This window comes from Patiria miniata, unplaced genomic scaffold, assembly GCF_015706575.1.
Source record: "Patiria miniata isolate m_02_andy unplaced genomic scaffold, ASM1570657v1 HiC_scaffold_2, whole genome shotgun sequence".
In the NCBI taxonomy this organism is placed as follows: domain Eukaryota; kingdom Metazoa; phylum Echinodermata; class Asteroidea; order Valvatida; family Asterinidae; genus Patiria; species Patiria miniata.
In genome coordinates, this window is record NW_024037058.1 from 8104285 (window position 1) to 8131998 (window position 27714).

The 27714-nt window shown below is 40.7% G+C and overlaps 1 protein-coding gene across 6 annotated transcripts in view; it reads left to right on the forward strand.

The window, feature by feature from the left end:
• The window catches only part of LOC119726277 (glutamate receptor ionotropic, kainate 2-like), a 57302-nt gene that overhangs the window by 17835 nt on the left and 11753 nt on the right, over window positions 1-27714 (forward strand). For 5 of the 6 annotated variants that reach the window (XM_038197913.1, XM_038197915.1, XM_038197914.1 and 2 more), the window contains exons 2-5: window positions 10584-10739; window positions 22435-22692; window positions 23879-24087; window positions 25385-25438. In XM_038197913.1, the coding sequence (XP_038053841.1) occupies window positions 10584-10739; window positions 22435-22692; window positions 23879-24087; window positions 25385-25438 (677 nt within the window). The remainder of the gene's footprint in view (window positions 1-10583; window positions 10740-22434; window positions 22693-23878; window positions 24088-25384; window positions 25439-27714) is intronic. The other variant, XM_038197918.1, reaches the window with a different exon arrangement.

The following is a 27714-nucleotide window of genomic DNA, read 5'->3' on the forward strand; positions in this document are numbered from 1 at the left end:
AATCAAATAATTTATATTAATATTTTACATACATCATGCCATTCTTTTTGCGCACGATCTGTAAAGTGAAAACTGTAATGACATTTTATTTGCTTTAGGATGTTTAAAAATATCAAAGGCGTAATACCTTTTCATTTTTGCAGGAACTTCACCTGATAGCTTCAGTTCTAAAACTGTCTTGATCGATGAGAAAATAATCATATCCATACTTATGTTTTCTGTCATCCTCAAGTTCGCTTTAAAATTAATTTACAGGCTCAATTTGTTCCATTTCCATTTTTGTGGTTGGATGACGTCATCCATTCCCCGTTGCCAGACAACACAGTTCCCGCGGAATCCGCGTTGTACAAAAAAAAAAGAAGCAAACTCGTTTGGGTAAAAGCCAAATTATTATTGAGACCTCACGATAAGGAAAATGGCCCAATTGGCCGTTGTCATTCCTTCCGCTCTGAGATCAAAGGCATCATCCTCTTTGAACGAGAAGAGGAACTTGGGGGAAACAAGCGTGCCTCTTGAGCAAGGGCTGACGGAGTACCGTAAGATGCTCTCGAGAGGTCTGGAAGGAGATGGAAGGTTTGGGGGAGATGGTGGACTTTGTCCCGGCACGGGCCCAGATGATGCCCGCTCGTCAGGAGGGTAATAACAGATAATTTGCGGGGTTGCCGACATCCACTCACAAAACCTCTCTCTCGGAATGATCAAGATTGTTAGATATACAGATGAGAAAAAAGGCTGCTCTGCTCTGAAGAGACACATCACAAGAGAAGCGATTCCCATTCGGGAGAAACAAAACAAACAAAATTTCAGATAAGCAAACAAAAGTCACAGCGGCTAATTCAAACTGTTTGTTTCTCCAAAGAGACATGAAGAAATCATGTCCTGACTTCGGAAGTGTTAGTTCACTTAAAACCCCTCGGTATTGGTAAATTGTTAACTATCACCTGTGAATGGTTCAGACTTGAACATCAAGGTGAAATTAAAGTGATTGATTCTCGATCCACGACAAACTCGCATCTTCTATCGCTGTAATCTAATTGTGCCGTAGAGTGACGCACCGGTGTAATTGTTATCTGTGACGGCCATGGAACGTAAAAAATGCGTCACCGTTATACCACATTTCGAAGTCTGGTTCCACACCTCACACTGACGTCTTCAAAACACGACAGGCGTGATCCCGACTATGTGACGTCATGCTGCCGTCACTGGCTGATAACCAATCAATCGTTAGCTTAATCATTCCTAGACATGTTGCTTGTGGCTGGAAACACAATAAATGTTTCAACATACCGGAACAAATATAAGCAACCTTGTCTTTTACTGAAGGTAGAATGCCAGTTTTGGTGAGTACAAGTCCGCCAAGTGACACAGTCCGCAAGTACAAATCCGCAAGTGACCCACAATTTTCTCCTTTCCGTAAAAGAGCCCCCTTCCAGGAAATTTAATTTAATTAGTGGACATCCAAGCTACATGTATATCCTCATACTCAGAGCAGTTACGATCACTACCGGCTTCTTGTGCAATTTTTTAATTCGATTATAAGAAATGTCTAACCACATAAAGGAATGCAAGTTGCATATTCTGTAGAGACCAGTTTAAAGCTTTCACTCTGACAGACCTAGTCCCTGAAGTTAGATTTGGCCGAAGTTTGATCTCCAGCTGACCCTAATTGGGCTGCGGTTGGGGGCAACATGAGTCGGCCAAAATGTAGTTCAAGACGGAATTTTCATTAAAAGAGCATGCCCCAAACCTCCCTGGATTTTCAACACACGGCAATCACCATTTTGTACAATATACTGGAATCTGTAACTGCCGCCAAGATCAGTTGATATTTACTTTATACATGTACAATAAGCTAAAACATATCGTTTTAATTTGAAACTAACTGTAATAATTGTATATTCGTGAAGGTCTTAATACTGATTTTGTGAATGCCGATGACGGGTTACAAATTATTAATGAGCATTTGTGCGATTTCGGACTTTTTTCAAAAAAATTAGAAGAAATTTAAAGTCATCTCTTTTTGGGCGGGGGGATATATTGGCAGAGTTCATCACCTCCGGGTTTAGTTCCTCCAATTATTTTTTATTATTCATGGTTTATTATTATTTCATTAAAAAATGACACTAGGCAACCAGGAGGATGAATAATACTCGTTTTACAATAGTAACTATATAGTCATTAAACAGACGCACACAAAATCATCTAAAGCAAAGCTAAAATAAAATCAACAATGTAAAAACTTAACAACTATTATCAGACTAGTATATAAATACGTAAAAACAACATAAAATGTAACTTAAAATAATAAGGGAGATGGAGGGGGGGGGGGTAGGTAAGGTTGGGGCTATGGATGAGGTTGGAGAGGAGAATGGGGGTGTAAGAGATATGGTGTTAGGATTAGGAAGTGAATAAGAAACTGTGAGGTTAAAATCATAAAACCTATATCTAAAACATATAGAGTGACGTACAGGTAAAAATATAACTTTTAAATTTCTTGTGAGTGAGGCTGGGTATCGCTGATACCAGACTACTTGCATCTTTAAGGTCAGGGGCGGGGGCTGCGACTTGTCTCCAAAACTGTTTCGATCTCGTACCGTCCTCTGGGTCGATACCATTCTCAGGTTTCATGTTATTGGCGTCCTTCTCGAGCGAATGTTATCCAAAAAACATATCCGGTTTCCCCATTCCACCCCACTTCTCGAGTTAATGTTAGGCGGCCCGCGGCAAAATAAACGAAAACTGCTTTCCACCTACTAGACGCGAAATATATGAGTGTACATGTGGGTCCACTTGATGAAGGAGTTATCAAATCAACACCTTAATGGTTTAGAGAGATTCTGTTCGATACGGGTGTCGAAAAATCAATCAATACCAAACGAATGACGTCATCAGGAACTGTGCTCACACCTTGTTCTCTGTAATGTATACTTATGTTGGGGTCTCTACTGTTGTATTTCTCTGAAAACGTAAAAAATCCTCAACAAACTGTTCAGAAAAATAAGCCTTTTGAATTGGCACATGTACCAATCACTCCATATTTGTCCAGCTTTTTCTATATGTAAAACTGCCAAAAAAAGTATTCAAAATTTGAATTAGTTAATGTTTAAAACTTGCACAAGCCCCAGTATGAAAACTACAATTACATTTGGTTACGCAGAAGGCGCACTACCATTTTAAAAAGCTGTCAATTAAAATTAGTAACAGTAAACCAGTTTTCCTATCAACTGTTAATCATTCCAACACGATTCCACGCCGTATGACTCAAAATACAAATGAACGACATAAATTGCTACATAGGCGTTCGATAATTCGGGATCCATCTCGGTTCACATTCCCGAAGTAATACTGTATAATGTTATTGCATTATTTACAGAAGCCAGAAAATAATTATTTGCACATCATAACGGATTCATTTCTGGTTCAAGCCGCCGCAGCCGCCTCAACTTCATATTATTACACGGTGCCAGCGCTATCCAGATCGATTGGGACAACATACCAGGCCTGGACATTATATCGCGCGGTGTGGTATACCGCCACACCAATTTGTCATTCGAACTCGTCACGGGGAGCCCCAGGGAAGGCGAAGCGAGTTCTACGTGTCGCACGCTTCGCGCGCTCCGCATCCATACATAATATCTCACCATAATCGAGTTATCGGCGCTTATGCGATCTGGTAAAGGGTAGACAGAATCCCCCAATGCACGCTGCTCCCCCCAGTTGGCAACTGGAGGGACTCGGTGGCGAGATGGGGAGAGATTTCCATCGAAATATAAGAGGAGATGCTGGCACTGTAGTGCAGACTTCGCACTCTGTAGTTGATTCTAGAGTTGGAAAGGTGAAACCGTATTTTGCTCTGATGATGCCATTTGCTTGACGATGTCTTCTTTCCCTTGAGGGCTTTGAGGAAATTCGGGGCTTGCTTTTCTTCTTTTGAAATGTCAATTAGGAAGCGGAACTGACGGCTAAGACGGAGGCTGGGGCTTAAGCTTCGATCGGATTGCGCATTTGCATACTTCCTAGACTAAATGTTTTACAATTCATATTTGGAGCGGTGCATTTCGAAGACTTGCTCAATCAATTAGAAGTGTCTAATATTAATATTGGTAAAGCTTAACACTGAATTGTTTAACCAGTATGCATTTTTGGTAACTGTATAATTTTCTTTCCACTGACGAACATTGGACTTGTTTTAAGGCTGGCCTTTTAACTTATCAGTGTTTCGTAATTTGTATACGACCTTTTACTAAGAACCGTATGTACAACTTTTCTAAATACACATATTTATATTATTTTGTCATTAGCTCTTCAAAAATTTAGCTGGCACATTATTCTGTCCAGTTGTTTGATAATTTTTAATCAAGCATACGAAATCAACAAACCCATTTCCTTCAACTTGTCATCTCCTTTTCCGAGACATTGTCGGCGGCATCTTCCCATCTGTTTTCTCTCGGAAGTTCATCTAATATCGCGGCCTATAAACGACTATTAAATTAAAGATCGCCGCGCGTCCTCTCTGTAAATGAATTTACGTCGACCAAAAAGGAGACGGCCCCATATCCGATGCGGGGGCCCAGGGCCCACCACGGGTCGAGGGCCTGGCAACTCCGGCCACTAAATATAATCACGGTAAAGGAATAAAACTCGGACTTATCTGCTCGGACTTTGTCCTCTTGTCACTGTATACTGGGTGCTGTCAGGCGGTTGTACTTTCCTTCCGAGTAAAAACTAGATCAGGCTGCACTTGTTTGTGTTGACTTAGACTATGTCTAGACCAAGGACAAGGTCTCCGTATCACATTTAATTAAAAAGCAACAAAAACAACAGCAGAACCGAACTCCTATACAATTACAGTCAGGTGTTGGTGTTTTCTGAGAAACCTCCCTCGACGATTGCGTCACTATTTCTCCCTCCAATCACATGATTGCCATAGCGTTGAAGTGATTACGTATAGCGTGACGTCATTACGTTGCATGCCAGGTGATCAAGAAAGTAATCACTTCGGGGATACACTTTTGCAATAAGACTTGACTAACTTGACTTCACAAACCGAAGGGGGGTATAAAGTGGACACATTGATGAAGTTGCGAAGAAATCAGTGTCTGTGGTCTAGAGCTTGTCTGTCCTATACATAAATCGTATCATATATCGTGACAACAAAGTAATATTCACGCTTAACAAGTGACTGCCCAACCGAACACGCATTCTGGTATCCAGATGATCCAACAACTCACATGGAGGCTTAAAACTAATATATGAGCAGTAATGTCACAGCCTCCTGACCAGAAATGCAATGTGAAGACTGATTTGTGTTAGGGTTGGGTTGTTGGAATTATTTAGCTGCGGGATAGCAGCTCAACAAATCATCGCGTTCTTCTGTTTAGTCCGTTGCTTATTGTTCGTTAGTTAGTAACAAACGTTGACATTTTGACCGATTTCAACCAAACTTTGTCAAAAGTATCAATAGCCGAGCCAAAACGTGTCACATGACCAAACTGAGTCAAAGGTCATCATGGGGTCACTGGGGTCAAAAACCTGATTTTTTTAAAATTAAAAACAGTATATAATAGCACTGCCCGGCTCACAAGTGAAAGTCAGGCAGTGAGTCCGTCGAAGAGATGATGACAATGATGACACTAGGGGGACCCTCTGGGACCAGCAAAACAAATAACCACAAAACCAAACCACATCGCACAGTGAATAGCTCTCAGCGTTCACCGTAGGACATTCAAGATCATTTCTTTTATAATTTCCGCCACAAGAAAGATCACTGTGTGCCTTTGTTTCGATGCTAATTACAAGTCATCTTCGTCAGTCACCCGTGATTACTATGAAACTCACATTTTACCATGCAAGGCACCACCACACCCAGAAAATTCTGCAGATTACGCTCATCTTTTCAAGTCCGTTTTACAAGACGGTATCACACGCCTCCCGCATGAAGCCAGAGTCGGCCGTTGGGCGGGCACTGTAACATCTTTTAATTAGCCGAGGCATCACGTTGCAGCCTCGTATCTGACAAACTAGTTTTGACTGAATAGAGCCTCCAGTGACTAGACTGGCTGCCCTGCCCTTCCCTACCAGGCTGTGCGTGACACAACCTGACATAGCAATACACATTCTTAATTGGATTCCTGAGCCCACATCTGCCCGCCCATGACAGGCGGAGATTGCTACAGCTCCTAGACGTCTGAAACCTTTAAAATTAAAAAAGAAAGAAAATCTGAATTAATTATTATCGGAAGACCGGAGACAGTTCCCTCCGGGGGCCAATTTTCTGCTTACAAAAGTATATCACGAAATTAACTGTTTAGCAAAAAAAAACCACCCAAATATCATGCAATGCATATTGCTTACGATTGGTTCACAGCTAATGTGCTTAAAATTGCTAAGCATAATTTTCTGCTATCTAGTTTCAATTAGTTATACAAAAAGCTGGTCACGCTTTGCCGTAACAACGATTAAAGGATTGATCATAGTGTCCTTCGCTGGTACTCGAATAAACGATGGAGCATGTGCCTAACTAAGATTACTATGTTTACCAGCTACCGAAAGGCGATTGCTGCCATAAATCCATACGATATACGAGTGTTCCATCATTCCGTTTGGTTCCATTTTGAATTAGTCGGCAGTTCAGTTTCACTGATGGCAACCACTTGATCTCTGCTCAAGATTGTCAACCCGGTGCAATCATAGAAACACTCCAAATTACTGTTACACCACACACTTCTATCAAAGATATCATGATGGTTACCTGTTCGGTTATATGGACATGTACGTGAAGGGGAAAGGGGATGTTCCTTGTACGGTACCCAAACAGCTTGTTCACTTTTTTAGGAAAATTCTGAAAAAAAATAGGAAAAATGCTGTAACATCTCTACCCCTTATTGTACACAAAATCTGACTTGTGATAAAGGTGCTAAAGCAGACTTGAGATGTGTGCCTAAATCCTTGATGACGTCATCGATCCAATAAGACACGTGGCTTCATGGGAAAGATACTCGTTGCTTGTGCAGCCTTGCCCTTAGTAGTAGTAGTAGTATCGTGTGAAAAATTACCCGACAGAATCTGGTGCCACAATGAATACAGTGTATGTTATCCACATCTGCTTGTTTCCTCTATTGGTGGACCTTGAACAGCTTGAGAGTGAGACTAGTCGCCCCAGCGCGTCTGAAATCCCGCCTAAAATCGAATGCATTCTTTACACCTTTTGCTGGAACGTGAGCGCGGAAGAGCGCTATTCATTACTCATTTGGTCTTTGGTCGTAAATCGTGGCGGAGAAATTAAAGCAATTCTTTGTGGAAAAAAATTCGAGCCGGAAATGGGCGGCCTGAACGTGGATTGGAAATCATAATGCGGGGGTTATTTGGTAGTGAGATTAAGCTGAGGATAAAAGTGACGTGTTTGAATTGGATATCATCACGTCACTAGTCGTGTTTCCGAAAATTAATTAATCAGTGTCATTTGAATGGCGGCAAAATGATGTAAGGAAAAGGGTGTATTGTGCCCTTTTGAATGTTGGATAACATGCGAAAACTTTTAGGTGAGTCAAAAACAAAATGACGGGGATACACTATTTTTTTCCCAATTAAATTCAATACACCAATGAAGCACGTATTTAACGAGCCTGTTCTTCCACTCATCTGGAAAAAAAATACTGAAATCGATCGTTGCTATCAGAAGTTATGTTTTACAAAAAGAACCAATTTTAAAAGCTGTCCATGGACAGAACCAGATATCACTGTCCAGTGAGAACCAGAGATTACACACAGGCATTCAAGTTCAACAAGCAAATTTTATATGAGTCAAGACTGAAACTTTATTTGTACTGTCAGATTTTGTGTTTTGTATTTGAGGAATAAATCGAGTCTTATTCTGAAATGAGAATGTTGATTTTTGTCTGTTTTCCTTTGCAAGATCCTTGTTGTTGTCTGTTTTCCTGTGTTTATTGTTTTGACATGGTATTCATCAATGCGTATCGGTAAATGATCAGTTGTGGCCAGCAGAATTGTGTGGTACATGTACATGTATTTCTATTAAAATAGAAACATCGTGTGAATAGGGTATGCAATTACGTGAAATCTTCACAGTTACTACTAATACAAGTTTAGAACATGTACCTTTAATCCACTGTTATTTTTTTTATTAAATTGAGCAAACCACATACATTCTCAATATTGTTTTTTTCTAACTCGGTCACTTTCATTTTGATTCACCCTGTAGTTTATGTCCATAATTAATTAAATTGGTTTAAAACTTGCAGGAACCAGAATTTGGCAGGCCTCGATAATATGAACACTTGCAAGCAATTGACCTGTCGCTTGTGAAACATTGTCCAATTACATGATATACGCGGAACGCGCAAAATATGAGACAAACAAAACTTAACGTACACAATTTCAAAGGGTTGTTTAAGGGGCGTGGCTAACTCGCGAACGGCGATAGGTCAATTACGTAATAAGCCATTCCAGTAATCGAAAATTGAATACACAGCCTCTCTTTCAATAGACCCTTGCACGGTGTGCCCTCACTGAGGGAAGTTTCTGTTATTTAAAGGGAATGTACATCATTGGCTTTTGCTGTAATTTTCAGTAATGAACTATTTGAGGGGTTAGTATAATAGATCAAATATTGTTACACTGACATGTTTGAAGATTTGTGTTAAAAAATGCTGGAAAAACCAAGAAAAACTAAAATGTTCAAGTAGTCTGGTTCCCTGACTCCACTTAAGATGATATGGATCCATTTATAGATGCCGGAAAACTGTAAGGTAATGGAACCAGTCTAGCTGGCCTGCACCCATTCATGAACATGTAACCGATAGCAAACAAAATGTGGACTGAAAAAAATGGTAAATTTGGAGCAGTAGTTGAAAAATAGTTAGATTTTTCCAACGGTGGTCGGCCGACCACCGTTGGAAATTAACAATAAAATACCACTTTTCTTGAAAATGACTTCACACCAGGTGCCATAATTTTACAAGATGCTTAAGACCGCCATTTGCCAACATCCTAGTACGGTATTTCGTAAAACTTTGGTATTTTGTTTTTTCGATGTTTGCAAATGTTGTATATTCCCTTTAAATTAATTGAAAGTACAATGTGTCTACTCATGCGTATCACCTAGGAACAAAGACCTACCCTCAGATGTGACGTCAGATGCATAGGATCTATTCGACCATGCAAAATATGCCCAATATTTCTCAATAAGGAAACTGGAATAACCCAATAACCATTTCATTTTATTCACTCCGTGGTGTATGTGTAAGTATTTGGCTTTTCCTGAGTAAATAATGTCAGGAGCACCATGGGAATTCTCTGGACTAATCCGCCATTGATATTCCCGATAAATAGATTATGTGGAGTGCACAAAGCAAACGCGCGGACTGCCGAAGTGTACGGTAATCCGTGCCGTTACAAGATTATGATGCTGTCAGAAAATGCCAGATATTTTATTTTAATTCTCGGGGTGCTTTTGCTTGTGCATTGGGCCGGGACCTGCATTCAGTGCACGGTTCATTGGGAATTAACGAACTTGAATCAATCTATTTCTAGTTTCAATAAATACTGGGTTGAGCAAGGGTATGTAACTTTCGGAGGTCGAAGGTTCAAATCCCGCTCCAGTCGAATTCTCTTTTTATCCCAATATTAATTTTTACAACATAGTATATGGTGTGGTTGTGTGGGACTGGCTCATTGTACAGTCAAGCTTGCCTTTTCTTAGTCATTTTTCTGGCCTTTTTTGTCCTTCCATTTTCCCCCGCTTTGTCGACCATGGTTCAAATCCCGCTAGGGACCATAAGTATATCGAGGGATCAGCTTCTAATATTATATCAGGGATGGCCTCAAAATTTGGGGCAGCCTATACAAATGGTCTGATGGCTTTCACCTGTACCTAAATTTATTTCAATTTGTAGTAAATATTTTTAGCAACGGTGACAATACATTTTAACAAATGTAGGTATGGGATGGTGCCAGCAGCATTTCTAGATTTTGGTTGAAGGTGGTGGACGAAACTGCTTTTTTTTTTTTTTTAAGTTGATAAAGTATCTAAAAAAGTGGCAGGGACGCTAGAACCGAGTGAGAAAGGAAGGTGCTGTGAAGTAAAATTACGAAATGTTTTGACATGATAAAGTGGGGACAAATTCCTTGCTCCTCCGCTAGATACGCCACTGGATGAAGCCAAAGCACATAGATGTATGTCATTTAAAATGGGCAAAGGAAACAAAATCATTATTGACTCTTTCATGACTAACACATAACACACCTGTTTATTTCCTTGAAGAACTAAAGTTCTTCCCCCAAGGTGCACTAGAACAGCCGTCGCCCGATGAAGATGATATGATAACTGACTATTTCATGACTGAAATCCAACACACTCCTTATTGTAATTAGTCCGTTTAAGAAGTAATGTTCCTAATGAGTATCATGTTCAAGTGTAGCCTAATGATAGAACAGCGGTCGCTAGACGAAGATGAGATGGCCGTTGACTATTTCATGACTCAAACAAACAAGCTATCAGTATTATCATTTAGTCCTTTTAACAAGTAGTCACTTTATAACGAGAATTTTGTTTTTTTCCCTAGGTGTAATCTTAGAACAGCCGTCGCCCGACGAGGATGAGATGGTTCGCCTCTCCTTTCAACACCTGAACCAGAATGAAAATATCCTACCCTCGTCCCGATTGGATTATACCGTGGCCAGGATAGCCTCCACTGATCCCTTCGCAGCCGTTAAAGCAGGTAGGCCAGCCAAATTACTTACTTTGAAAAATGGCCCATCTTCGACTCTTGTCCCAATTTGGAATCATTCCTAATTAATGACTACACGAAATATATTGCTAAAAAACACCCGATATCTGAGGTAATCCAATGTTCTCTTTCCTGGCTTGCTAAGTTATTTGCATTGCTTTCATATTTAGAATAAAAAAAAAATTATGTTCAGTTGCTGCGATGAAATTCTCCAATTAACATTGCACGAAAAAAGTCGCAAAACAATCAGGCCAAAAGGTATAGGCACAGTTTCTACATTATTAACTTTTTTTGTCAAAGAAAAAAACTCTATAACAAGCAACACAACATTGAGTATTTTTTTTTACATAGATCTTACAAACTATTGCGCAATTGGCTTGACACTCTAATTACACAAATGAAACGGGACAAATATCCGTATAGAATAACATCCACACAAAATGTGTATATTTTTGATATAAATGAAGAACTTTGTACATAATGACATTTTACTCCTAGAAATTGCTTTTTCTCAAGGCCTTTAAGAAACCTGTATATACAAAAAATAAAGCTCTGGTCGCCCACCATTTACACAATCAAATTGTTTCTCTGATAAGGTCATTTGCTCCGGGATAATGATTTATTTCACGAAATTTAATCCTCGGAGTCCGGGGAAGATTTTGTTTTTGTCTTAAGGACATCAGAGCGGTGTCTCAAGATCATCGGTGTTTTGTGGCCTCGGGACCCGATCAGTTTGGCGGTCCGGTTCCGCTAATGATATCGGGTGAAGACGCACCGAGTGGCCCCGCCAATGCCCTGCATCAAATTGAATTAATAAATTTGCTAGTTTCTTGGAGATTGTGGTCGGCACAAAATTGACCTGGAACAACGTTGTTTGCAAAATTGCGTGTTTTTTAAATTTGGAGGAATCTCCATTTATTGAAATTGAGGGGTTATGAGTAGTCTGCCTTTCTAGAATTTAAATAGCAATTTACATGGTTAGTCAATTGAATGTATGTGACAGTCCGTTTAACCCAAATACCAAATTATAATCATTCTATCTTTATTATATTAAACATGTTTTCTCATGTTCTGACGCTGCTATTATTCCCGACTTCTGAAAAATAAATGGATTAACTTAACATAAACCACTAACTCGTATCCCACCACGTGATCACACAAACGCAAGGGACACCTTAACCATAGGTTCCAGCATTGTGACAAACTGCTGTTAAAAATAACTACATTGTACCACATCGTTATAGCTAAAAATTTGGCGTCCCCGCGTCCTTTGAAAAAAATGTGCTCGGATAACGAACATGTAGGATACGCTATGGCAACTCGCGGAACTAAACCCAGAATTTTTGGTAAGATCGATATCACATGAAAGAGCAACTGTGATTGGTCAGTCGCATTCACACGGTCGTAATCCCAGACGTATCTACCAAAAGAACCCCCTGGAATTTGATTTAACAGTACTGTACAACCTGAAACTGAAGTTACCAGATCCATTTACAGGTCTACTGACTATTAAACAACTACACACTTACGCAAGTACTCAAATTTTACAGCTTCAGCGAGGAGCCTAGACGTTGTTACATATTCATGTCATTGTTTTGTGGTACATTATGTGTCAAATTTGCTTCTAATAATTTATTATAACATAGCATTTTTTAGTTTCCAGCGTACCCTCACTAAAGTAGAGTCAAGCTACCATGATACGACATTGATTAATTCGTCCATTAGGTTTACTTCTACTACCACCGTGGAGCGATTAGCAAAAGTGCTCTTATACTGAGTCAACAACAAGACGCATTATGCAACATTTTTTGCCTTATATATATTTTATTCGGAGGGATTTTTTTGTGAGCATGAAAAGAAATACCATTATCATCGAGTGTGGGCACTTTCAACACAAATAGTTACAAAATTGGCCACGTTTCATTAATCATTGGACTAATACAAATATTGATGTAAGAATCAATTCAGCCTGAGAAAATAAATTGCGTGAATTAAGTTCACGGTTTTCATAAATTAGCGGAATAAATATCTGCTTATATTTTTCGAAGTTATTGAATTACGATACAAAGCATAGGAGCCCTAAATGTCACGAATTACAACGTATAGAATTTTGTTGAGTGCAATGATCTATAACGCTGCCTTTGAACTGAGTCAATGTATTGTTTACTGCATAAAGATAAAACTGTCTGATAATTTGCATGACCACGCTCCATTGTGGGCAGCAAATAAGCGACATGATGTGTCCTAAGCCGGCATAGACCGAAAAATGCCACAAGCAGTATCGATTTTGCTTTTTGGGGGGTTCTTGCCAGACTTAGATGATTCAGTCATTAAATTATAAAAACGGGCCAATTATTTATTTTTGCACTCTCTCTGACGGGTGAACTTCAGTAATTGGCCAGACGTTTCCTCTTTTTTTCATAACATCACGATGAAGCGATATCAGACTCTCAAAACATGAACCCGCCAAACATGGACCAAAGTCAACAAGCAAATGGAATTTAAAACAAACCCCAACTCCCTAACTCCGTATTGTCCTAGAACGATCTGTTAAAAGGCACATCACCAAGCGCGCGCTGGCGTATCCTTCCGCGCTCCGGGCTATGGGAATAATTACTCGGATATTCGTGCGCCTGATAATGACTTCCCCGCTTCATGGGCGCGTCGACGCATCGCTCCCAGCAAAATGGACTCCCCCATTGCGAAATCAAATATTTCATGAATGTTTCCCTTTAGTTTATTATGAATGCTGATTGTTTGATATTCTCAGAAATCACTGCATAATGCGCCCGTGCTTCAAAATGTGCAGGCAAGTCGGGAAGAAACGTACGCGTGTGTATAGTAGAATGGCGCAATAATGATTATATGGGATTATTGCAGCATGTTTTTATTGCAATCGATATAATTCCATTTAGATGATTAATTATAATTGGTTATTCGTTGGAACTTATTGAATAAGGGCGCGTGTCTTTTGGTAGGGACATTAGGAAATGTGAAGTGAAACTCTCGATTGTCAACATGTACGGTTAGTTGCAACTTAGAGCCTGAAAACGAACGTGCTTTTAAGGCTGTTTTACTCAAAAATCGGAACGTCTTCCGACGGCATTTTTCAAGGAACAGGCCCAATCGCTTGTACAACATCGTACAAACGGGGATTCGCGAGTATTTGATAAAACGTACAATGAATTTGTTCGCTATTTTTTGTTTTTGGTCTTTCATCATTAGGAATTTATGTTGTATGTTGTTTCAGGTGTCAAGCTTCGCTCTACCTCAACAATCGAGATATTGTGCAATATGTTTTTGTAATTAAATGCAATTTACACTTCCACGTCGAAATGTATAATCAAAACACCTACGATCACAGCCATGTTGTAGATCTATAGTTTAACTAAACATTCATTGTTTAAGTGCTGGGCAAAAAGGCACTTGGGCAAAGATCATGCGTACCATGCATAACTTATAAAGCTCTTTTGTAATGGAGACATGAATGAACACATCATTTTGATATGCGTACATACAATTGTTTTGGTTTTTTTGGTTGAAATAATGTAAAAAAGAAGGATTATATGGAACTAAATATGGGAATATAAAACTCGGTATCGATTCAACGTAATTTGTAGTTTCACAAGTCAAATCGGGAAAAAAAAATCAAAATTGAAAAAAGAAATGGCTTGGAGCTGTAAAACGACACGGCACGTACACCAAGGTGTGGGCTCGCCAACGCAAAATCACTCCAATAAAACTCCCCTGGTGATCGGTTCTCAGCCCGTAATGAAATAAACTCCAATTAAAACAACTCAATCCATACGGTCTGGCATCGGCCTCAACTTAACTCCACTATGTCCACCATGCCTTCCCGCCTGCAATGGCTTGGCCTAATCATGCGCGCCGCTTGTGTGTTTGTTGAGTGAAATGGCGGGAAATGTTTCCCGCGCTTTCGGTGACAAATGAGCACATCTCGGTTTTTGTCGGTGTGCGTATATTACGCGCAGTGGTTACCAAGGCCCGTGCGGGTAATACTAACACAGCTGGGAGCCAGATTCAATTACAGGGACAACTTTTACACTTCCTCCGCTCTCGCTTGAGTGCGGATCGCAAGCGAATTTGCCCCAATTTCCCAGCAGATGTGCCGGGGGAGTTTCCACGTATTCCATCCCCCGGAAAAAAAGAAGCAATTGGTCCTATTTGTAAGCATGGATATCCCATGCAGTGTCGATAGCTGAGAAGCGTGTTGGCACTCATCAGGCAACGTCTGAACCGCTATTAGATCAGGCCGTTCGTGGAAAGTTGGCGATTGCCTTGTGTAGCTAGTTAATTAATGCGCGGCAAATCCCTGCAACCGCCTTCGCAATTCCGGAAACCTATCACTATAGTTATGGTTAGTGACGTAATGATGTATGCGATTAATTATTAATTCCCAAAGTTGTGTTTTAATGTACAGCAGTCTTGCAGCAGGCCTAAGTAAAATGTTCCTCTCTCTTATCGCCCTATGACCGCTAATCTCCTTCACAGAATTGTGTAAAGGAAATAATATCCGATGCAAAGCATTGTGGGTACCTAACCACCATCAGCGATCAATGCACGTGTGCGTCCTCTGCGCATTCGGTATGCGCACGCAGAAAGGTTGCCTCGTGGGTTCGATTTTCTCCCCCTATATACGGTTCCGGCAGGATCACGAGAGGGAGCCCTTTTTGGCCTCAGGCGGTGTTATGAATATGCATGATTAACTTCCAGTACACCTGGTGTAACAATATATTTAATTAGCGCTTAAAGAATGTGGGCATCAGCGATAAAAATCGTTAAGTGTTTCAGAAAAAAATAAGCCTATTATAACAGTGGTTGTAAATAACCGTAATAATTTGCAAAGCTACGAGATTTTGAATATAGAAATTTAAAATTGATGCAGTAGAGGTAAGAAATTAAAAGCTCCCTGGCACATTTTTCCTGCACTCCCCTCAAGTGTGGATGCAATATTGCTTCTTTCTTTCAATTCCGAGTACAATATACCGGAATCGATTGTCCAACACGTAATTCAAAACCGGCGTATTGACGAAAACTCGGATAGGAGTTTTGCTTAAATTGTCCAGGTTGTCTTCTGTTTCACGGGCGTAAGGCTTTTTTTCTGAATAAAAAAACACAATTACTATTCAAGAGTGGCCACTCGGTCAAAGCATTGATTTGGTCTCACAAACAATTAAGGGTTTACTTTGACAAGTAGAATATACTCAAAGGGAGAGAGTTACATTTTGTGAAACGTAAACCGGAAAATAAATGTAACGTGACTCAGCTTGACCACTGAAGATGTTCTCCAGGCCATGAACTTATCTCTTTCATGATTAAATTCCTGCCCGTGTATCTTTTTTTGGACGATCCCATTAGATATTAGTAGTACTTGGTGTTGTGTTTTTACAATGGGCCGCTGCAGCCCTTCCACTGACGAGTCTTCGGTGATTCTCTGGCGAGAACTATCAAAAGAAGGAAGAACCTCGATCTAGTCGAGTACCTTCCTTTCATTAATTGTACAAACTAAACAGCATCGCCCAACAAGTGGCCGATCTGCAGAGAGGGCCGGGGAGGGTGGGGTGGGGCGGGAAGGGTTGGTCAACGGGGTGCATGACCCCCAACAAGTGCAGTTTTGTATTTCAATTATTTTACCAAAAGAGGAGTGTATATAGACGACTATCAATCTCTTTTCCTTGTACAAATTGGTGAAATATCAATAGAAGATAAGAACAGGGGTAAAGAGCGCCACCTCGCGTTAAATGGGGTCCCCGATCCTGCTTATCGAATTTACGACGGCCAGATAGCCATTTCCTCCCCCCTCCCCCACCCCAGCCCCTCTCCCTCACTTCCCGATAAATTGAAATTTAGACAAGTATTTCTTTGTACGGATTCTTGAAATAGCAACAGAGGAAAAGAGCGCCCCTGGCGTTAAATGAGGTCCTGCTCCATGTTTTCGAATTCCCCTCCAAATAATTTGGTTCTGTCTCCGCCCATTTTCAAGTCGTCCTATTTATTTTTGTCCCACTCAGCCACAGACCGTCTTAATTCCCGTACGTATCTCGCTAAAAAGTTCCCCTGTTTAGCATGCACCACCATAAATACCAGGCAGCGGCTGAAGTGATGAAGCCATTCGCATTATCGCTAATCGATACTATGACTAAGGCCAACGGTACCGGCAACCAGTGATTGACGCACTTATAAATTATAATCACATACAGTGACACAAATCGTTATATATCCGCGGCATCCGGGTATCGATTATTGCGAAGTTCCGGAAACACCTTAAAGCTGTACGGTATCGACTCCTTGCTTACCCGTCATTGTCTCTCTTTCTTTAGCTATGGCATAAATTTGAATGTGGGGTCGGTTTTAAGTGGATTGGTGCCAGGTATGTGGCTGCTGGGGTCAGTTTGTGTAAACACAGCTGGCCGGCTTTTTCGAGTGTGAAAAATGTGGGCTCACTGATCATTTGCGTTCAGGGGGACTGCCCCACCCCCTCCTCCACCCTCACCCCAGGCCCCGGTGTGCCCCCCATACGTGGAGGGAAAAAAAAGTTCGATAATGATTGAAACGATGACAACAATAAGTGTCCCGGAAAATTTGGCCACAATTGCAACTGCAAATTTGACACAATTCGCCTGCAGTGCCTCTGATAGGCATATTCGGTGTTTAACGGTAAGATGGAATTGCAATGTGCATGTTTTTGCCTTGAAGAACAAACGTTCCCAATTATTGTTGTGTGTCTGTCTTCAGAAATCTTACTAGCGTATCTTGATAAGAAGCGTCTTCTGATAAGTATATATATCACAATCGAAAAAACAATACGATCAGAACTTGGAATAAAAATTGTACGAATTCCAATTCTTGTGAAATTTAAAAAGTCAAAAACAAAAGTAGAGGGTTTAACCACCGATCCTAGGAAAATCTTTGTCAAATGCCGATTTTTTTTTCAAAGAGATTTGCTCACCGACATGGCCATATTCTCTTTAACATAATTTTTTATTTCCCACCAAAAACAAAACACTCACCATTCCTTGTCTTGACTGGTCTAAGTTTTACGTTCAGCCATTCGAATTGGAATTACTTTACACTTTTATTGCCGTCTCCTCATACCAACACCCCCCTGCAAGAATCCGAGTCCACGGGTTACTTATTCACCGCGAACTACGGACTTTTTTCGCGTTAGTCTCCACTCAAGCGTTAATTTTTGACAGCTCCGGAGCCATCTCCATCCACCAGTGGAAGTGCTATGATTGGACTTTAAAGAGACTGGATTACTGTGGCTTGGATGTTTTTATTTTTATAGTGTAAATGTTAAAATCTGTAACAGGAGCTCCATTTGTTTGTTGTTGATTTTCTATGTTATCATGGAAATAACCTTCGAAATTGAACACTTTGCAAAGAAAGTAATAGTCGGAATCCAGTCACAAGCGAAGCATGTGACACTTTTGGCACGTTGCCCACTTCCTTGCGCAATAATGTTCAGCATATAATTTGTCTTGCTCGGCAACTTTAACTAGTGGGAAATACCACAGCGAGGCATTCTAAACATTCGCAGAAGGTATGATCTTAAGATCTTAAGGGAATACTTCAGCAAACCATTGGACAAGTTATTTTTCAGTCTTGAGTTCTCCTTCGAGATTTCCGAGTCAATACTAGAGACAAGCGGCTCAACGACATTCGCAGCCGGTCTCTGTGGACGATCCTTCTCTGCGCTTGTGGGTTTTGAATTTACAAGCAGGTGAACTGCCAGCGCAGTGGCTTGAGCGATGCAAGATTCTGTTTGGAAGGAAAGGGTGGTAATCAATTTGTGTCCATCAAGATTATCATAATCGAGATCATTCATCATAGCAAGCTCTTGTATCCATAGTGCAGTAGTATGGAGCAAACCCGAGTTATCAAAACCATACCACTACGATCAACCAGTAAGATGAGGCCTTTCAAATCTTTGTATAGATAATTTTGGCTTTGAGCTCGAGAAAAGGTGATTTTCATAGATAGGCCTACTAGTCCATAATATGTACTCTATCCCTATGTGATGTGTATGAAAAGGAGCGAGCCACTTAATTATTAAAAATATTTTTTTCTCGTTATGTCACTTTCTTTTTAGTTTATACCTGTAATAAACTGGTCCCACTGAATCTGCGATTATGACGCTATGAATCCTGGTAATGGCTACCAGTCAGCTGACCCAAGGTCATAGTGTAATTGTAAACGAACATGTACATCATTTTACCCCGTGACGTCATGAGGCCAGTTTGAGTTTAAAAACGCAGGCCAGGCTAGTGTAATTTCCACTCTTCATCCATTGATTGTTCACGGCGTTGTTCTCTATAATGCCAATACCTATTATATTAGGTATACCTATTAAACCTATTTATCGGGGTTGGACAACATACTTCTTCGGTCATTGGACCCTCACAAGACGATGTCAGAATCCACTTTACAGCTGATTTTGACGTCTCACTGCAATATTGCTCCTCCATCGAAGGTTCAATAATGCTTTCAAATTCATCTTCTAATTGATTTCATGAAGTAGAGTTCGCCTGGTGCTTACCTTAAACTTCTTTGTTTTACCATAAACTTTTTTTTTAATAAAGTGAATTACAGTGGGCTCGTAAACTTGTGAAATTTTGCAAGCTACGTACCCAGCATGTTGGTGGGGTCAATATGGGCGTTTGTTTTTCCCCAAGTGAATATTTGTGTTATATGAAATTCGTTTTATAATAATTCTTATCGTTGATATTTGAGCTTCTTTAGAAGAAGATAGCTTACTCATTCCCGATGTTTAAAACAGTATAGTTGGTGAGATTCGACAAAGATTGAAACCAAGGTCTCCCTTACAGTTAATCTGGTCTTGTATTGAAGGTATGTGATATCAAGCAGATCGCAACCCCTTAAATGTTTTATGTTGGATAAAATAATACTTCAATAATTTGACTAAGTTTATGGAACGTCTAGCTGTATGATATACGGTTTGTTGGCTCATCCACTCAACCATCCAAGCTAAAACACGCGATCAATAGTCGTAGCCAGTAGTTTCTTAAGCATCTCTAGTTCTTTTTCTCTTTCGTTTTTCTTCATCCCGTTTTTATATATCGGCACCGCATCCATCCCATAAATGTTTATCTTCCAGCCCCTTAATTGCATAAGTTATTTCATTTCTATTGATCGCTCGGAACCAATGAAGGTCCCGCTAGGGATACCAGCGAGAGATCTCAATGACGTTTAACTGGGTCAATTGCGGCGCTAATCGGGCGGTAAAATCGCAGCAACACCGAACCAGTGGACCGGAAGGTCATTTCCCAGGTTCTTGTATCTCAATTATTGATTGCACCGTCTCCCGAGGATTGGCGTCTGATTTTGTTTTAAAGGGTCATGAACGAGACCCAAATATCTTGATAGCTGTGATGCATGTTAATGACTTACCTGTACTCCACTACTGAAGTGAATCCTTTTTTTTTTCGAATGCATTTGTATGGAAACTAACCCTTCATTTTTGGCTATATATTCTTACTACTAGGGAAGTTTGATTTCCTTGACTCATTAAATTTTTACTATCAGCCTCCACTTGTGTATGTTGATTGGCAAAATGAAGTTTATAAATCGAAAGCAGCTAGATTTGAACCGTTAAACTCTGCAATTTGTCCCAGTATTCACATAACTTGTGTTATTAAATTCAGTCATATTGGTGATGCTACAGCTTTAGGGTCCAACGTGTGACATTGTTCCTGTCTCCATTACCTCTGATATTTGTAATTTACCATTCAAATATCATAAAGAATGACTTAACAAGATGTGTTACATGTTACGTTTGCTATTCATATACTCACTCTTGAGGACGACTGTATTGGGGAGCGCATCCAGCTTTTATAGAATGACCCATTCACCGTGTTTTGTCAGGAAGGGCTAATTAAAACACTGTCACATTCACGACACGTTTATATGTTCGTGACAGACCAAATAATTGGTATATTACGAACAGGTATATTACTAACTCGCTGACAACGCTATTGCAAGCCATTGATAAGGTAAATGATTGACAACGGTGGGCATAGATTCGTGTGAGTACTAAAAACCAAATTAGTAATTATGAAAGAGGAAACGATCACTCCAACCTGAAAGGGGTAAATTGTACAGTGCGCGTTAGTACCGTAGCTACTGGTAATAATAATGATATCATATGACAACATGATTCCAGTGGACTATTCCACTGAAGAGCCGAGTGAAGCACTGTGAAGTGCCAGCTGTCTCAACCACGAGACTAAGCAGACATGGGTTTTATGATGACACCTGTAAGCCCTTGGGTAGAGTGGTTAGGTGTCTAACCATACACCTCAATTTATTGGTCCACGTGTGGCTGTCATATTATCAGCATGACTGTCGTGTATAATCATTCCATGACAAAAAGCACAAGACCTTGGTTTGCAAGCACCTGACACCTCAGGGTATAGGTTTTGGTACAGCCCACCTTAGTTGTTTGTACACGTGTGACTATCATAGCAAAATGACTGTCATTAATAACAAGGGAAACTTGCCGTCTAGACAACTATTCAAACACAGTTTTATGATATTTTTTCAAACACAGTGTACCATCGGGAACAAATTTTTACAAATACATGACAAGAAAATGTACGATGGCCTGTAAATTTCATAAGGACACACCACATTTAACATGAAATTGTAGTAGATACTACGATGGCCTGTAAAATTCATACATTGCATTTCGAAAAACTGAACCTGTTTTTAACGCAAAAGAGCAAAGCTTCTGCAGTCATTGCTCCGTGGAAGCATTTTAATTTGGCAAAATGTCTTTTTTGGTCAGTTTTAAGCTCTTTTGATGAAAAAAAAATGGAGAGCTAATCGCAGAAATGTTTTGGCTCACGCTATTTCTACCTTAGGACTGCGAAATTCTGTATGTATTCAGAACAATACAATATTTTGAAATCTGTGTAAATTTCATCAAAGTACACCGCACGCCGTGTTGATACCCGGAGCATTAAAGCGTTAATTCCCGCACAGGTCTACCCGTAACCTACGAAGCATCGCCCCCAGGAATACGGACCAGAGTCATCGATATTAACCCGGACCAGAGAACTAAACACCACCAGCAAATAAAACTAAGCCCCGGCAGTCCGTATAGCATGTGTTTCCTGCGGCACATTGGAGAAAGTTCTTCTCTCGTGTCTCATTTTGCCCATCACCTCGTTTTTAATCAATCGTGGAATCCTAAGTCAAATGAGGGGATTGACCGCCCGCGTCGGTGACGTCACGCGTGACGTCACCGGGTGGGAGAATTAATGGACTATTTTAAAGGAGTCTGTTCATATAGAGATGTCAAAACGTGGTTGTCATTAGAACAGTTATTGGCATTTCTAGATTTATTAATGTCTACATTACGTTTTTAATATTTCCTTTAGGGGCGATATTGGCGGGTCGATTGGATGCATACTTCTCAGTGACAGCGAAAGGTCTTAATATTCTGACCAAATGTGGAGATCATTTATACCTGATCAATTCTTTATGCTTCAAAAGAAGGATCTTGTCAAAATTTATATTGAACGAGATTTTGCACACTGAGATATCCTCAGAATTATTGCCGGTGTTAAGTCCAATCAATTGTAAAATTGGATTTCTTTCAAAATGTCAACTTAATTTTTTTTAATTTATATTTTCTTATCAGCGTGTTCAATGTTAAATACAAGCATCACCGCAATCGTGTCGTCTACAAGCTGCGAGACTAGTCTCGCCCTCCAGTCGTTGACGAACTCTTTCGATGTGCCCCACATGATTGTGCCAGGCGAGGAGTGCCCGTCAGAGAAGCATAACAGTTTTACAGTCAACGTGAGACCGAGTCTACTCTTCCTGAGCGAAGCCGCTCTGGACCTGGTGTGGAAACTCGGCTGGGAGGGAGTCTGTATATTCTACGATTCGGAAAGTGGTAAAAAAAAAGAACTTTCTTTGGGAATGTTTTAATAATTACTGAAAAAACCCATCGATTTAATGTTTACTGCAGCTACGTTTATAGTTTCACATTTAAAAGCCATCAGCTGCAGTGGTTGTGTAGGTACAAAACGCACGAACCAATCAGGGAGCCTTTTATGAATATAGCCCCACCCACAGTGGTCGGAGAACATATTGGTTCCCGCCCCCAAACGTTAACACGTTATAGTAAGATCGGCAAACAATCTAAAACAGTGAGTGGGTGTGGTTTGGTCATCCAATGTTAGTTTACTTGCATTTTGGAGGGCGGGTCGAGAGGATTTTTACAAGCAGCATCAGTGTACACTCCGCTTTATAATGATTTTCATAGTAAGTATGAGAGAATCAGATTTTTCTTGCACTAGAATAATAAGATTAAGCTAGAGAAATACGATCAACGTGATTACCACGAAATGATACATTTACAATTATTTTACACGATTGCGGAGTTGTGCATTGGCAAACGCTCCATACGGTAGATGGCTGGTTTGTTTTTCAGTCACATCAAAACAAGTCTGTCTTACATGAATAACATTATATTTATCACACCTTAGATGTGCACATGTTTTACCACAAACTAGCTGTAACCCTTATCGTTTCGGTTTGAGGTAACACCATGTGGTAATAACTACTGCTTAGAAGATATTAGTTCTGAAAAGAACTTGTCTGCTTATTATCAACTTTGCTAAGTAGTTTTTTGTTCTGATAAGAACAGTCCTGCTGTAAGTTCTAAACGAACTTGTCTTTGGTCTCAACGTTTCGACTAGCCTGCTCTAGTCATCGTCAGGAGACTGAAGATAGTTGGAGATGCTACTCCTTAAGTAGGATTTACCGCAAACCGAAACGATACCGATACCCCACCATGCAAAGCCTCAACTCTTATAGCTGTAACCCTATAATATCGTATTTTGCTTCAACTCTACTCGTCGTACAAATTACCTTTTATGCGTATACCTGGCATGAAATTCAGACCTCACCGGAAGAATAAACCATCGCCTAATACTTTCTCAAGATTCAATTTCCCCCGCGTATATCCTAACTATATATACCCAAACCTTTTTTACATATAAACCAGCTCTCTTAGTGCTTACCTGCTAAACATATAAATGAGTTTTTGTGTCTGCCCTATATATTCCCTGCCTTAGCTTATAAGAACGTGCAGCAGTTTTTGCATCTAGCTGCGCAGTCGGAGGAACGTAAGCCCCTGGAGGTGACTCTATATCGCGTGGATGCCTCGGAGCCTTCAGGCGGAGCGTTGGGTATCATTAATATCCTACACAAGGCGAAGGACTCGGATGTAAAGCACATGATTGCCTTCTGTGATCGGACACAGAGTATGAAGCTGATTAGACAGGTGAGAGGGCGCCTTTCGGTTGGGTCCTAGTTCTATGGATGGGTGAAACTTGGGTTGATGGGTCACCTAGGGTTGTAAGGTGTACCTTTGGTTGGTGGGTGGCTGGGTGGCGGGGTAGGTGGAGGATGAAGGATTCAGACATCCGGCACATGATAACCTTCTGTGATAGGACACGGAGCATGAAGCTCATTAGGTATAGGTGAGAGGGCGCCTCGGGCTTCCTTGGGTGCACCTTGGGTTGGTTGGAGCACCTCGCGTTTTTTTTGAGGACCTCGGGTTAGTGGTTGGTTGGTGGATGGGTAGCGGGGTAGATGGAGGGTGACGTATTAGGCAGGCGAGAGGGCGCCTTGGGGTTGATGGATCGCTGGGTGTTGGGTGGCTTGGTTTTGGGTTGGTGGTTTTGTTGGTGTTGGGTGAAGGATTCGGACATCAGACACTATGATTGCCTTCCGTGATCCGGCACATTGCGGTACGAAGCTGAGTGCGCAGGCGAGAGGAAACCTTGGGTTTGGTGCACATGAAGTTGTTGCGTGCACACGAGGTTGTTGGCTGGGTGAGTGATGTTGGGTAGGTGGGTGGGTGATGGCTATATTAGGGCGTATTAATTATGGATGAAGGACGATCGGTCATCAGGAACATGGCTACCTTGTTCGATCGTGCGCAGGCCATGAAGCTGGTTACGCACGACAGAGGCCTTTGGTGAGACTGGTTGGTGGGTTCACTTGTGTGTGGGGGGAAGTTAGATATTAAAGTGTGTAATGGGTGAGTGGGGTCAGTGGGTGAGTGGACAGGAGGATGGGACTGGTAGATGAAGGGGATGCGTGTGTTGGATGGATGGTTTGGAGTAAATGCGTGGGTGGGGCGGATGAGTTTGCTTACGTTCCTGCATTCAATAGGGGACGTTGAGCAATATAGAGGAAAATAAGGTCCCCAATTCCCGAAGGTCCCCAATTTTGCGATAGTGTACAAAACACTCGAGGTCTTCCTAAAAAGTTGAAGTTAAGAAAAAGGGGACAATAGAGGGTCCCCGTTTGCAGGCAAATTTCCTGTGTGGGTGGGTGGGGCTAATGGGAGTGAGTGGGAATGGGGCTAATGGATGGCGGGGTACGTTTAATGGGTGGGTGAGTGGGATAGACTGGGTTAATGAATGGAATAATTGACATTCTTGGACAAGAAATAAGGCGCTCGACATTCAAATTTTACAATCACCATATACCGTATATAATGATGAAAATGATGTCGTCCCAAAGTTGATTTATAAAACCATTAACTCATGCATTTTGTTTGGTTTACAAAGGCTGCCCGTTTTGGTATGGCAGTGGGAAAATATCAATGGATTATTACAACGCAGGTAAGATTACTCGTCAGTGACAAATTCTTTGTTTTGGGTTTGTGGGCTCGGTGGCACTGTGCTGACTTTGTTTTCACGCAGTGCGCATGCACGCTTCAGTGGTCTTTATAGTGCTGTTCCGAAATTCAGCACGATGGCAGTTTCAGACTGTCATGACGATTAGCTTTTACATACTTTGGTGTAATACTAGTTCATGTAAGAGTTGATCAGCTTTCGTTTGTATTAATGTTTGGTATACTTGTGAATGATGACATGCGCAGTACCATGTACAACTGCTTATAGGCCTGCTTATAGGCAATGTTATGTAGGCCTATAACGCATGCATTTTTTGTGTTAACCCCCCCCCTCCAGTTCAGCCTTTTCATGCAGTTGTTTTGTAGTGCTCTATTTCCCATTACATGTGTTTGTCCTCAACCACAGGTTATTTCCATTTTTCTGAGGGCAATGCATTAGCCACAATTGATGTTGAAGATGGTGTTTCACTGTTAGTTTCACTGACGTTTCTTTTTTTCCCCGCCCCTCTAGTAGTCATTAGATCCTTTTTACAACCCTGGAAGATTTTTTGTTAAAGTTTTTGTGACAGAGTTTACCTCTACTATACGTTTCATATAGCTACGATGTGATGTTCGAATGCAGGCCCAGGGATTGCTTTAATCTGTACTAAGAGCGAGGTTGGGGAAATGCTTTTCCTGCAAAACACTTCCGCTCGGCCTAGTTCTGTAGGGGAGATATTCCCATTAGTTCGCCGGACTTGATGTGATAACCACGACATGTGTCTATGTCTCGCTTTCTCTGTTTTATGTTGGGAATAATTGATTCTGTCTATACATTCATGTCTATATCAGGGGCCCGCAATTAGAAGCCGTTACCGAGCTAGTTCCACGCATGCGCACAGATCGTACACGCGCACTCGTTGTTCCTTCGACCAATCCATTTCGTAGGTTTGACGTCACTTAATTCAGATTAGATTAAACCACGCCCACTGCAAATGACGTAGCATTGGAACCAGTGGAACCGGAAGTGGTGCAAAGTGGTGTGTTTAGCTAGTAATTGTGGTGCGTTCGCGTCCATGACGCAGTCACTGACGAACCGGATAGGGTTTTATTAACTAAATTCACTTGCTACTAAAATTTTAATAGTTCACAAGCTTGGCGACACCTTTTTAATGCTTTCTGATTGACGCGACTTGATTAGTCTATGGGACTTTTTCAAATCCGCGGACTCGTCTCCGACTTTACACTCCATCATCACTCCATTATAAGGCATTGAATTTACAATTCAAAACTATTGCGAACCCGCATTTTCAAGGAGTCGGATTGAAGTCTTAAGCCGACAAAGAAAATGACCTGCATATAGCGCTCGTACCATTGCTGGGCAAAGTTTAGAGGATTTAAAGGACGTTCATCAAGATTTTGTTCTTTGTTAATATTATTATTTATTCATACCACATAAAAAAATATACATCACATTCAAGATGGGCATTGGGAAAACAAAAGCAATACAAATCACTATATCGAGGACCTGTCATCGCATGATCCAGATGCTGGCATTTGTTCAGCAACCGAAGGACTCAAATTTAGCTTTTTCTTTTTTAAATGGCTTGTTCATCGTTCATCGCAAAAATGTACATAAGACTTCATGTTTTGAAAAGCGAGAAAGAAAGGAAGAAAACAAGTAGCTCGATCATTCTTGACCCGAAAAAAATATTCCCGGCTTGCAATTTCCTTCGCTCGGATGACGCAACCTGATAAAAATTGGTTGTTGGTAATCGGTCTAGCCAACCATCACTCATTATCTCTCATTTTCTCTGTTTCCGGCAAATGCTATCGCCTATGCGACGCACGTCATCGTGACGCACGACACGCAATGTTTTTGAGCACGCGATATTATAGGAAACATTTCCTCCCATTTGTCAGTTTATATGATGACTCGGTTAAAGGGCGACAGCATTTTCGTTCAAGATATGGGCTGTTGCTATGACGGTAATTTTCCATCACAGGAACAACCTGAACCTATGAAGTGAACGTTTCCCTAAAACGGTATGGATTGGAAAGTAATACATTCTTGAGTTATTTAATAAAAAACAATTAATAAAGAAAACTGATATGGTGTAGTGTGAAATTATGACTCTATGAAATACAGACTCATCGGTAGTATTGCGCATGCGTATGTAAAAAAAATAAGGAAAGTAACGGTCACGTGTGAGGATTAGAGTCCTTATAACGTACAAAAGACCAGATTTCGTAAGAGTCCAAAGTGCATATGATTGTTTTATC